This window comes from Perognathus longimembris, chromosome 9, assembly GCF_023159225.1.
Source record: "Perognathus longimembris pacificus isolate PPM17 chromosome 9, ASM2315922v1, whole genome shotgun sequence".
Lineage (NCBI taxonomy): Eukaryota > Metazoa > Chordata > Mammalia > Rodentia > Heteromyidae > Perognathus > Perognathus longimembris.
In genome coordinates, this window is record NC_063169.1 from 29,655,909 (window position 1) to 29,668,935 (window position 13,027).

At 38.3% G+C, this 13,027-nt stretch overlaps 1 protein-coding gene across 2 annotated transcripts in view; it reads left to right on the forward strand.

The window, feature by feature from the left end:
* Snx14 (sorting nexin 14) overlaps positions 1-7,013 on the forward strand; it is a 90,386-nt gene extending 83,373 nt beyond the window's left edge. For both annotated transcript variants that reach the window (XM_048353876.1, XM_048353878.1), the window contains 6 exons: positions 29-152; positions 956-1,120; positions 1,593-1,688; positions 4,435-4,526; positions 5,304-5,360; positions 6,809-7,013. In XM_048353876.1, the coding sequence (XP_048209833.1) occupies positions 29-152; positions 956-1,120; positions 1,593-1,688; positions 4,435-4,526; positions 5,304-5,360; positions 6,809-6,847 (573 nt within the window). In that variant the 3' untranslated portion in view covers positions 6,848-7,013. The remainder of the gene's footprint in view (positions 1-28; positions 153-955; positions 1,121-1,592; positions 1,689-4,434; positions 4,527-5,303; positions 5,361-6,808) is intronic.
* Positions 7,014-13,027: the final 6,014 nt, after the last annotated feature.

Sequence of the window (13,027 nt, forward strand, 5' to 3'; positions counted from 1 at the left end):
GTCTCTTACTATTTCAACTTTACTTCAGCTTTTCAATGACCTGTTTAAGAATAATGCAAACCGTGCTGAGAACACAGAGAGGAAGCAAAATCAGAACTATTTTATGGAGGTGATGACTGTAGAAGGAGTCTATGATTATCTGATGTATGTAGGTAAGGTATAAGTAGTTTATCTTAAGATTTTTTTCACTCACCTAATTTCTTACATGATGTAAATTAATGCTTTTGAATGTTTCCTTAGTTGAACTTATACTGAAGATATTTCTTCAATAAAAATGTAATATAATTGATTTTGAGCTTGCTAATGTTTAAAAATGAAAGTTTGGCATTGTTACTTGTGTTTTCTATATTGAAAAATGTTCAGGTAGGTGACAGTGGTTCATGCCTATCCTAGCTACTCAGGAGGTTGAGATCCTTAGGATCACAGTTCAAAGTCAAACCTGGACAGGGAAGTCCTTGAAACTCTTTATCTACAATAACTGACAAAAAGCTGGAAGTGGAGCTATGGCTTAAGTCATAGAGTACTGGATGTGAACATGAAAGCTCAGGGATAGTGCCCAGGCCCTGAGTTCAAGCCCTATGACCAACCAAAAAATAAAATGTAATCAAGCCTTGGCACTGGTGGCTGTAATGTGCATGTAATCCTAGTTATTGTGGAGGCTTAAATCTGAGGATCACAGTTCAAAGCCAGCCTGAACAGGAAAGTCTGTGAGACTCTTATCTCTAATTAAATCACAGAAAAAGCTGCAAGTGGCACTGAGGCTCAAGTGGTAGAGTGCTAACCTTGAGCAAAAGGAGCTCAGGGACAGCACCCAGAATTCAAGCCTCAGGTCAGAGAGAGAAGGAGAGGGAGAGGGAGGAGGGGGGGAGGGGGAGGGAGAGAATGAAAGAGAGAGAGAGATGTTCAGAATATCTCTTTATCATAAACAGAAGGTATTCTAATTGATTCTTCTCAGGACGAGTGGTTTTCCAAGTTCCTGACTGGCTTCATCATTTTCTAATGGGAACTCGAATCCTCTTTAAAAACACCCTGGAAATGTACACTGACTACTATCTTCAGTGTAAACTAGAACAGCTATTTCAGGAGCACCGTTTGGTTTCACTCATAACACTTCTCAGAGGTTCGTATTTTACCATGTCTTTGTTTCATGGTTTATATACTCAGTGATTTTAGTTGAATCTAAAAGAACAAGGAATCTTGCTTGCTTATAGTTTGTTAGCATTTCTACTGCTGAGAAAATACTTTGTATGAAAAGATGAATATTTTGGAAATGTTTTCCTTTTTTTTTTAAATAAAAGTCAATTTTATTCTTTATAGTCAACAACTACAAAATGCCTTTTTGTGCTGATGATAATAACACTTTTTTTTTTTTTTTTGCAGTCCTGGGGGACTCAGGGCCTGAGCACTGTCCCTGGCTTCTTTTTGTTCAAGGCTAGCACTCTGCCATTTGAGCCACAGTGCCATTTCTGGCCATTTTCTATGTATGTGGTGCTGGGGAATTGAACCCAGGGCCTCATGTATACAAGGCAAGCACTCTTGCCACTAGGCCATATCCCCAGTCCCTTGGAAATGTTTTTCTACTCTTATTCTAGATGCTATATTCTGTGAAAACACTGAACCTCGTTCTCCCCAAGATAAGCAAAAAGAAGCAAAACACACTTTTGAAGAAATGATGAATTACATTCCAGGTATTGTAGTAATTTTGTATAGATAAGCACTCATTTGGAGTTTCAATATACAGTAATTATTAAAGCTAATGTTTACTGTGGGCTCTCATTTTAGAAATATTTATAAAGACAACTATTTAGAAATAATTATAAAGACAAATTAAAGTTAACTCACAAATTAGTTTGTTTTTCTAGTGTCATTACTAAAATTTAAGACTAAGCCGGTTCTCAAATATTAGCAAGCCATATTCTATCTTTCTCTTTCCCTTTTTCTCTTCTGTGTGTGCGCACTTGCGTGCATGTGCCTTAGTACATGCACACATGCATACATTTGACAGTGTGTCAGTCTGGGGACTTGAACTTGAGCTTATTTGCTCAAGGCTGGCACTCTACCACTTGAGTCATAGCTTCACTTTTGGCTTTCTTGGTGCTTGATTGGAGTAAAGAGTTTCATGGACTTTACTGCCCAGGATGGCTTTGAACTATGATTCTTACATCTCAATCTCTTCTGAGTAGCTAGAATTATAGGTGTGACCAATGCTTGGACTTTTTTCTTTTTATTGGTATTAGGATTTATCCCCAGGGACTTGTGTGTGCTACCGAATCACTACCACTGGGCTACATTTCCAGCCAGATCCTCTCAAACTTAACTTACAGTTGAGCTGATCAAAGTGATGCACTGTGGGACAGTTAATGCCTGCTGCTCCCTACAACATGAGAATAGGTACACAAGTGTATATTCTAAAACCAGGCCCAGGAGCTGGTGGCTCATGCTTGTAATCCTAGCTGAGATTTGAAAATCACTGTTCAAAGCCAGCCCTGGCATGAAAGTCTGTAAGACTCATATCTTCAATAAACCACTAGAAAACTGGAAGTACTTTTGTGGCTCAGGGTGGTAGAGTGCTAGCCTTAGCAAAAGAGCTAAGGGACAGTGCCCAGAATCTGAGTTCAAGTGCACGACCCGCCAAAAAAAAAGAAAAGAAATCAAAGCTCATTCATCCTTCCAATGTTATGGAGTGCCTTTCATGTTCTAGATGCATGAGACTCTTTTGCTGGTCCTAGGGCTTGAACTCAGTTCCTGAGCTCTATTCCTGAGTCTCTGCTCAAGGCTAGTGCTCTACTACTTGAGCCACAGTGCCATTTCCAGCCTTTTCAGTATATGTGGTACTGAGGAATTGAACCCAGGGCTTCATGCATGCTAGGCAAGCACTCTACCAATAAGCTACATTCTCAGCCCTGTGTGAGACTCTTTTTTTTTTTTTTTGGCCAGTCCTGGGCCTTGGACTCAGGGCCTGAGCACTGTCCCTGGCTTCTTCCCGCTCAAGGCTAGCACTCTGCCACTTGAGCCACAGCGCCGCCCTGTGTGAGACTCTTTTTAAAAAAAAATATTTAATAAAAATTTTTCTGACAAGGTGTTGTGCAAAAGGGGTACAGTTACATAGTAGGGCAGTATGTACATTTCTTGTGCTATCTTTTTTTTTTTGGCCAGTCCTGGAGCTTGGACTCAGGGCCTGAGCACTGTCCCTGGCTTCTTTTTGCTCAAGATTAGCACTCTGCCACTTGAGCCACAGCGCTACTTCTGGCCATTTTCTGTATATGTGGTGCTGGGGGATCAAACCCAGGGCCTCATGTATACAAGGCAAGCACTCTTGCCACTAGGCCATATCCCCAGCTCCTCTTGTGCTATCTTACACCGTGTTTTTCTTTCCCTTCCCTAGGTCAGGTAGACATATATACAATACACAATGTACCAAGAACATATACAGTAGCCACGTGGCCTATGCCAAAGAAAATTCACCTAGGTCTTTAAATATAATGTGTACAATAGACAGTATGTCGACAATAGTCTTATTTGAACGTACATACATAGCTTTTGAGCTATTGTGATGTGTGAGACTCTTAACTACAAAAAAATTTTTAAAAAGCTGGACGTGGAGCTATGGCTCAAGTAGTAGAGTGCTAACCTTAAGCAAAAGAAGCTCAGGGATAGCACCCAGGCTCTGAGTTCAAGCCTCAGGACTGGTACACACACACACACACACACACACACACACACACACACGTGGAAGGTGTTCTCTGAAGTATGTGGAAGATGGCTTGTGCTCCAGTGTGGCCTTAATACTCACAGACCTTCTTCTAGTATTTCTGTATGAGTATGAACAAATGTGCAGACATCTTTTTTGTTTGTTTTACCTTAGTGGTATAATACAGTATGTGTGATTTTAAACTGATTTTTATCACTTTGTAGTAGTTGGTTTATGTGCTATAGCATCCTCAGAGTATGCAGTAGTTTCTGTACATCGTGGATACAGGACATTGCCATTTCTCAACTTGACTATAGAACTTTTTTTCCAGCTAGACACCAGTGGCTCTTGCCTGTAATCCTAGATACTCTGGTGGCTGAGATCTGAGGATTGAGGTTTGAAGCTAGCCCAGGGAGGAAAGTCAATGAGACTCTTATCTCCAATTAAACCTCAAAAAGCTTGAAGTGGAGCTGTAGCTCAAGGGATAGAGCATTAGCCTTGAGCAGAAAAGCTCAGAGATAGTGTCCAAATATTGAGGTCAAGCCTTAGGACTGGCATACCCACAAAATAACAACAAAACCCCCAAAATCCAGTATTTTTTTTTCAAGAGCCTCTTAGAGAAGCACTGATTTGGAAAATAGTGGTTTATGTGATAGCTGGAAACAGAGGAGAGAGTTTTGCTCTTTGATCCAGTTAATGATGAATCATTTACAAATTGTTTCATATGTGGCTTTCCTGTTTAGATCTGATAGTCAAGTGCATTGGTGAAGAAACCAAATATGAAAGCATCAGACTTCTCTTTGATGGTCTACAGCAGCCAGTACTCAATAAACAGGTAAAATCTATAAAAGTCAATAGACTAGTGCTACCTAGGTTTTCTGGATGGCGCAGTATATTATTAGCACGTGAATTTCTAGAAAGTGTAATTTGAATGTTCAGAGAAATTTTTATTTGTGTTTCTCTGTTTTTGAGGCTACCTTTTTTCTTTGTGACATAAGTTTTTTTTTACTTAAAATTAACATATTCAATTATAGAAAATTGGGATATGTAGGAAATGCATGAAATAAAGTCAAAATTAAAAATCAGGTTTGAACTCTGGGCTTGGGTGCTGTCACTCCTCAGCTCAAAGCTAGCGCTTACCACTTGAGCCACAGTGCCACTTCCAGTTTTCTGGTGGTTAATTGGAGATAAGAGTCTCATGGACTTTACTGCCCGGGCTGGCTTCAAACTGCAATCCTCAGATCTCAGTCTCCTGTGTAGGTAGGATTATAGGCATGAGCCATTGGTGTCTGGCTAGAATAACATTTTTATATGTATACTTCATGTATACTTTACTGGGATCTTAGTACTGTTTCAGTTTTATATTTTGTTTCTTTAAGATTTTTGTTACATATAAAACATTTAACACAAGAGTTTGGCATATGATAAAAATGATAAAATATCCACATGTTAAACACATATACTTACCATGGATTTTAAGAGTGAACATCATTGAGATTATTTTACATTGTCAACCCCATTCCCTGCCTTCCCATTTAGAAATAACCATCATCCCAAGTTTTGTATTTATTTTTATTGTTTAATCCCTTAATTGATTAATTTATTTTTATAGCTGACCTATGTTTTGTTGGACATTGTGATACAAGAACTGTTTCCAGAGCTCAATAAGGTAAGTGAAAAGCAACAGTTTTGAATCTGAGGCAGGAGAATCAAGAGTTTGAAGCCATCTTAGGGGGCCTGGTGGGACCCTATTTGTAACCCTCCCCACCAAAAGTGGTAACTTTTTTTTGGGGGGGGGGGGGATTCTGAGGCTTGAACTCAGGGCTTGGGCACTGTTCCTGATCTCCTTATGTTCAAGACTAGCACTTTAACACTTGAGCTAAAGCACCACTTATGGCATTTTCTGTTTATGTGGTAATGAGGAATTGAACCCAGGGCTTCATGCATGCTAGGCCAGCACTCTAATGCTAAACTACATTCCCAGCCCCATAAAGAGGTAATTTTTTTGTTTGTTTTTCATTCTCTGGAGGCACAATAGTTAATGAAACACTTAGAGCTATGATTCTATTTTTTTTCTTTTTCTTTCTTTTTGCACCAGTCCTGGGCCTTGGGCTCTGTGCCTGAGCACTGTCCCTGGCTTCTTTTTGCTCAAGGCTAGCACTCTACCACCAGAGCCACAGCGCCACTTCTGCCCACTTTCTATATATGTGTTGCTGGGGAATTGACCCCAGGGCTTCTTGTATAGGAGGCAAGCACTCTTGCCACTAGGCCATATTCCCAGCCCAGAATTATGATTCTTTAACAATGTAACAAACTCTGGATTGAGGATGTAGCTTGGTGCTGAGTACTTGCTTAGAATGGGTAGTGGCCCTGGTTTCAATCACCTGCAGTGCGGAAAGGGGACATGCCTATTTTGACCTCATCTTTTCCTTTTTACAGACAGGGACCCTTTACAGTCCTTGAAGAGGAAGATAGGAATGTTAAATATTTTTTCTTAAAATTTTTTTTTATTATTGTGCCTCACAGAGAGTGTTAAATCTTACCATTAATATGAGCCAAGCTTTCTAGATTGTTATTGGGAACATTGTATACTGTATGTCAGAGACCTGAGTAATTGAAAGAACACAAAATGAATTGTAGTTAAAACATAGCAATATTACAATTAATCTTGAGGATTTTGAGTTTTGAACAAAGATTTATGTCATTTTCTCTTATTTTTTGACTAGTCTATTTAGTTAGATGAAAGGACTTGTTTAAGAATAGAAAGAGCAATTTTGTATAGCAGGAGAAACTAAATTTGGACTATTTCCCTATTATAAGCTTTCCCATTCTCATAATACTGAATGTATCTTTTAAAAAGTCATTTTAGATGTTTTATATCCAGTTATGTTGCAGTGAATACCAAGAAACTACCTACTCTGAGACTGTCAGTTCTGTCATTGTACATTGCTATTTTCTTTCTAAAGCATAGGTATTATACATGCATATGCCAGCAAATTTCTTCTGACATGTGTGTATGTCTTAGGTTAGAATTTTAATACACCAGCACTGTTAGGTAATTCACAAATGAACTCCTATCTAGTTGTCCTATATTAAATGGATTTACTTTTATTTTAGGTACAAAAGGAAGTTGCCTCTGTGACATCCTGGATGTAAACTTATGGATTTAGTGTAGAATTGGTGTTACTGGTTTACTGGTGTAATCAAACTGTACTTTTTTCTTAACTTTTGTATATTCTTGTATATATCATGTACTTCAGTGTCTGAAATACTGTTTTTTGTTTTAATAAAGACTTAATCAAACTCTAATGATTAAAAGTGATTTAGTTTTATAGCTTTTTATTTTACATCACCTATTAATTTAACTAGAACTTATATCAGTTATTGCCATTTGTGAAATACACAATTCCTAGTTTCTTGAGGGCAGTAATCTTTGTAATGTATCAAAGAAGTGATTTTCTTTACTGTAGACAAACAAGTGTAACATTAGACTTGCTTTTTAATTTAGTGTCACTACCTTTCAAAAGATTTATTCTTTTTCCCTCATGTTCCTACATAGTGAACTGTGTGTCTATAAATAAAGCATCTATATCAATTTTTTCTACAATACAGAGGACTTTTCCTTAATCTTGATGTGTGATTGTCAGATGATCGTTTCTTGTGTGAGAAAACTGAATACTTAGGTATTGTCTGATTACAGTTAATTTGCACTGAGTTGTTTGTTACTGTATTCCAAAAGTTCACAAGTAGATTTTGGGTATATGTTGTCAACTATCTCTTAAAAATAAAATATAAAATTATTTCCTGAGGAGAGTAATTTTATTTATTTTTTTGCCTGTCCTGGGCCTTGGACTCAGGGCCTTAGCACTGTCCCTGGCTTCTTTTTCTCAAGGCTAGCACTCTACCACTTGAGCCACAGCACCACTTCCGGCTTTTTCTATTTATGTGGTGCTGAGGAATCAAACCCAGGGCTTCATCTATATAAGGTGAGCACTTTACCACTAGGCTATATTCCCAGCCCCCAAAATTTAAAAGATTATTTAAAAAGTTTTACTATTGTCAGGCACTGGATGTTCATACCTGTAATCCTAGCTGTTCAGGAGATCTGGAGATCATGGTTCAAAGGCAGTCTAGGCAGGAAAGTCCATAGATTCTTTATCTCTAACGAACTACCAAATAGCTGGAAGCAGGGCTGTGGTTTAATGGTAGAGCACTAGCCTTAAGCAAAAAAAGCCCAGGGACAGCGCCCAGTCCCTGAGTTCAAGTCCCAGGACTAGTACAAAAAGAAAATCATTATTTACAATTCAGTCTGAGAGGAAGATTGTAAGTTCAAGCCATTGTTAGCTACAGAGCAAGTTCCAAGTCAGCCAGGGCTATCTAGTAAAACTGTCTCAAGAAAACAAAAAGTTTTTTACTTGAAATTCCTTAGATTGGAGATCTTACATTTGCTTGATTAATGGTTATAATGGTTCGTGGAGAATGTATTGCCAAGCTGTAAGTCATGTGCTAGTCCCTAGACTGTGTCATATGGGAAATCTTAATATAATTTGGAAAACTAATACATTTTTTTCCTTTATTGAGATTAACTACATAATTCACAGTACACAGTTCTACCATCCTAGTGATGGACATCGTTATTCTAATCTACAAAGCTTATGAACTCTATGAACATTAACAATAAAACAATTTCTTCCAGGTCAGGTGATATGTACATTTCTTTCCTTTTGCTTAGTATCATCTCTTCCTCTTTGTCTCTCATTTCTTCCCTCCTTCCACTGCCCTTAAATTGTTTAGTTCACTTTCATTAATGTTCATTGTAGCTATTGACCCTTCTACTGTATTTTTTCCCCACTCACTTTCCACTCATTCTGTGCCTTTCTCCCTGCTTCACTCAGATGTGTACATGTATACACCATATGTGAGGTAAAGAATATAGAGACCTCTAAATACTATAAGACAAATTAAAGAGAGGTCCTTTATTTCCTTATCTTTGGAGTTCTTTTCAGTCTGTGTATTATTTTGTATACATATGAAGTAGTGCTTGGGTCTTAGACTTTTTGGTGCATTTCTCCCCAAACTGTCCTTTTTTGGTATCACTATATATTAGTATCGTGGGTCCTGTTTGCTTTGTCATATCTCATTGCATTTTAATTCTAACACCCTCATATCAAGGAAGACCATACGCCGATTGTCTGTTCTTGGCTTGTCTAGCTCAACATGACTTGTTATATTCCTATCCATTTCCCCATGAATGCCATTACTTTATCATTTCTAATCTCTGTGTAAAATTCCATTGTATATAGGCAACACATTTTTGGATTCATTTGTAGTGGGGCATCTAGGTTGTTTCCATATCTTGGCTATTGTGAATAGTGCTGCAATGAACATGGAGCTGCAGGTGTTCTTGTCATATCCTGGATCCTGTTGCTCAGGATAAATGCCTAGGTGTAGTATGGCTGGGTCATAGGGTATGTCTATGTTTAGTTTTTTCTTTTTTAAATTTTATTGACAAGGTGATGTGCAAAGGGGGTACAGTTCCATAATAATGCAATGAGTACATTTCTTGTGATATCTTACACCCTCATTTTCTTTCCCTTCCCTAGATCAGGTAGGCATATGTACAATTTCTACTGTACCAAAATAATATACAGTAACCACGTAGGGTACGCCAAAAGAAATTCACCTAGAACTTTAAATGTAACGTCAACACTTCTCTTGGAGTTGTTTGTTTTTGCTTATCCTTGTCGTATATGATCATGTGTACATAGCTGTTGAGCTATTGAGATCCACTGATAGGTCTGTTCTGGACCTTTTTATGTTTAGTAGTTGTTTGATTTTAGATACATAATGTAAAGTCACTGACCCAAATGTGGAAATACCATTTGAAAAGAAGTTTGTTGTTTTGCAGACCTGGTCTCTACTGTTCCCCCACCCCTCCCTAACAGTCATATATCAAGGAGACCATGCCCTTTTGTTCTCTGTGTTCTAGACTTGTCTCACTCAACATTATTTGTTCAAGTTCTGACCATTTCCCCGCGAATACCAATATTTCATAATTTCTAATTACTATGTAATATTCCATTGTGTATAGGTACCAGATTTTTGAGTCCATTCATCTGTAGTGGAGCATCTGTGGGTTGTTTCCATATTTTGGCTATTGTGAATTGTGCAGTGATCAACATGGATGTGCAGATGTCTTTATGATATCCTGAGACCTATTGTTCAGGAGAGATGCCTAGGAGTGGTATGGCTGGGTCATAGGGTAGGTCTGTGCTGAGCTTTTTGAAGAACCTCCATACTGTTCTCCAAAGTGGTTGTACTAATTTGCACTCCCACCAACAGTGGAGAAGCGTTTCTCTTTCTCCGCATCCCCTCCAGCATTTGTTGTTGCCTGAGTTCAGAGGATAGGCCATTCTAACTGGAGTGAGGTGGTATCTCAGGTTGTTTTTATTTGCATTTCCTTTACTACCACGGATGTTGAACATTTCCTCATATGTTTCTTTGCCATTTTTAACTCTTCTCCTTTTAAGTGTCTCTTTAGCTCCTTTGCCCATTTAATAATTGGTTTACTGGGTTTGGAGGGGATTAGTTTTTTTAGTTCCCTGTACATGACGGATATTAGACCTTTGTCTGTTGCTGTGTTGATGAAGATCCTTTCCCATATGGTTGGATGTTTATCTAGTTTAGAGGCTATGTCTTTAGCCATACAGAAACTTTTTATTTTGTAGTAGTCCCACTTGTCAAGACTCTGCTCTATCTGTTGTGCCCCTGGGACTCTGTTCAGGAAGTTCCTACCTGTGCCTATAAGTTCTAGTGTCTCTCTTACTCTGTCCTTCAGTAGTTTCAAGGTTTCTGGTCTGATGTTGAGGTCCTTAATCCATTTTGAGTTGATCGTCGTGCATGGTGATAGGCTAGGGTCCACTTTGAGTTTTCTACATGTGGCTGCCCAGTTTTCCCAGAACTTACAGTAGTTGAAGAGGCTATGTTTTTTCCATTGTATGTCTTTAGCTCCTTTGTTGAATTTTAGCTGATTGTTAAGAATGTGGCTTTATTTCTGGATCTTCTATTCTATTCCATTGGTCTTCAGGTCTGTTTTTATGCCAGTACGAGGCTGTTTTTGTTATGATGGCTCTATACTAGACCTTTAAGTCTGGTATTGTGATTCCTCCTGTGCTGCTTCTTTTGCCTAGAATTGCTTTGGCTTTCTAGGTCTTTTGCTGTTCCATATGAATTTATGGGTTGTTTTCTCTATTTCAGTGAAGAATGTAGCTGGGATCTTGATGGGGATTCCATTGAATTTGTATAACATTTTGGGCAAAATGGCCATTTTCATTATATTGACTCTGCCTACCCATGAGCATGGGAGGTCTTTCCATCTCCTGGTGTCCTCTTTGATTTCCCTTTTTAGGTTTTTATAATTCTCATTAAATAGGTCATTCACGTCTTTAGTTAGGTATATCCCTAGGTAATTTATTCTTTTTTTTAGCTATTGTAAATGGTAATATTTCCATAATTTCCTTTTCTACTTGTACATTGCTAGTGTACAGAAAAGCTGCTGATTTTTGTGGGTTGATTTTGTATCCTGCTACTTTGCCAAAATGGTTTATTATGTGTAGGAGTTTTGGGACTGAGTTTTTTGGTCCATCAGATATAAGATCATGTCATCTACGAATAGGGATAGTTTGAGTTCTTCTTTACCAATGTGGATCCCTCCTCTTGCCTTATTGCTATGGCTAGGGATTCCAGCACTGTTGAATAGAAGTATGGAGAGTGGGCATCCTTATCTTGTTCCTGAGTTTAGGGGAAATAGTTTTAGTTTCTCTCCATTTAATGTGATATTAGCAGTTGGTCTGTTGTATATGGTTTTTATTGTTTTAAAGAATGTTTTCTCTATTCCTGTTCTCACCAGGGCTTTTAACATATATGGGTGTTGCATTTTGTCAAAGGCTTTTTAGGCATTGGCTGAGCTGATGATGTGGTTCTTGGTCTTAGCTCTGTTGATGTGGTGAATTACGTTTGTTGATTTGCTGATGTGAAACCATCCTTGCATCTTTGGGATGAATCGTACTTGATCGTGATGTATAATTTTCTTTATCAGTTTCTGGATCCTGTTAGCTAATATTTTGTTGAGGAGGTTTGCATCTGTGTTTATTAGTGATATTGGTCTGTAATTCCCTTTTATTGGGTCTTTGCTTGGTTTTGGATGAGTATGATATTAGCTTCATAGAATGAGTTTGGGATTTCTCCCTCTGTTTCTGTTTTAACGAATGAGTTCGAGGAGTATTGGTATTAGCTCCTCACTGAAGGTTTTATAGAATTCATTGGTAAATCCATCCGGGCCTGGGCTTTTCTTTGTTGGAAGGCTCTTGATTACATCCTGTATCTTGCTGTAGGTTATTGGTTTATTTAGTTGATTTATTTCTTCTTGATTCAGTTTGGGCAAGTTGTATTTCTCTAAGAATTGATCCATTTGTGTAAAATTTTCATTCTTTTTTTTTTTTTTTTTTGGCCAGTCCTGGGGCTTGGACTCAGGGCCTGAGCACTGTCCCTGGCTTCTTCTTGCTCAAGGCTAGCACTCTGCCACTTGAGCCTCAGGCTATGTTTTGCTTCTTTCCTTTCCTTTCTTTCTCATCTTTCTTGAGCTGTTCTTCCTATTGGGCTCTTGCTATTGTACTTTCTTTCTGTTTCTGTTTAGAGGTCCGATACATTTTCTGTTGGGTGCGTTTCTCCTCTTAGGATTCTCTGTAAAACTAGTTTTTTGTTCACATATTCCTTTAGTTTCTCTTTGCTAAGGAAAGAATTGGTTTTTCCCTCGAAAGTAAATTCTAATTTTGCTTGGTAGCTAAGTGTGGGTTCACAGTTGGCCTGCAGGACTTGGATGGTGTTCTTCCAGGCTCTTCATGCATTGTAAGTTTGTGTGGAGAGGTCTGCCATAATTTGGATCTTTTTCCCGTTGTAGTATAATTCTTTCTTTGTTTTGACTGCATTCAGAATATGTTCCTTGTTGAAATCTGAGGCTTTGACTATGATGTGTCTGGGGTGATTCTTCTAGGGTCTGGTCTGCTAGGTGGTCTGTATGCTTCTGTTATTTGGGTGAGATGTTCCCTTTTGAGACTGGGGAAATTCTCTGTAATAATTCTATTGTATATGTGTTGTATACCTCAGCTCTGATACTCCTTTCCTTCATCTATTCCGATTATATGCATATTATATCTCTTCTCCCTCTACACTATCTCCTGGATTAGTCTGCCCTGGAGTTTGACAGTTTCTTGGAGTGCAATAAACTTCTGGTCCTTATCAGCTGAATCATCATTTAAAAGAGAGACTCGAGATTCA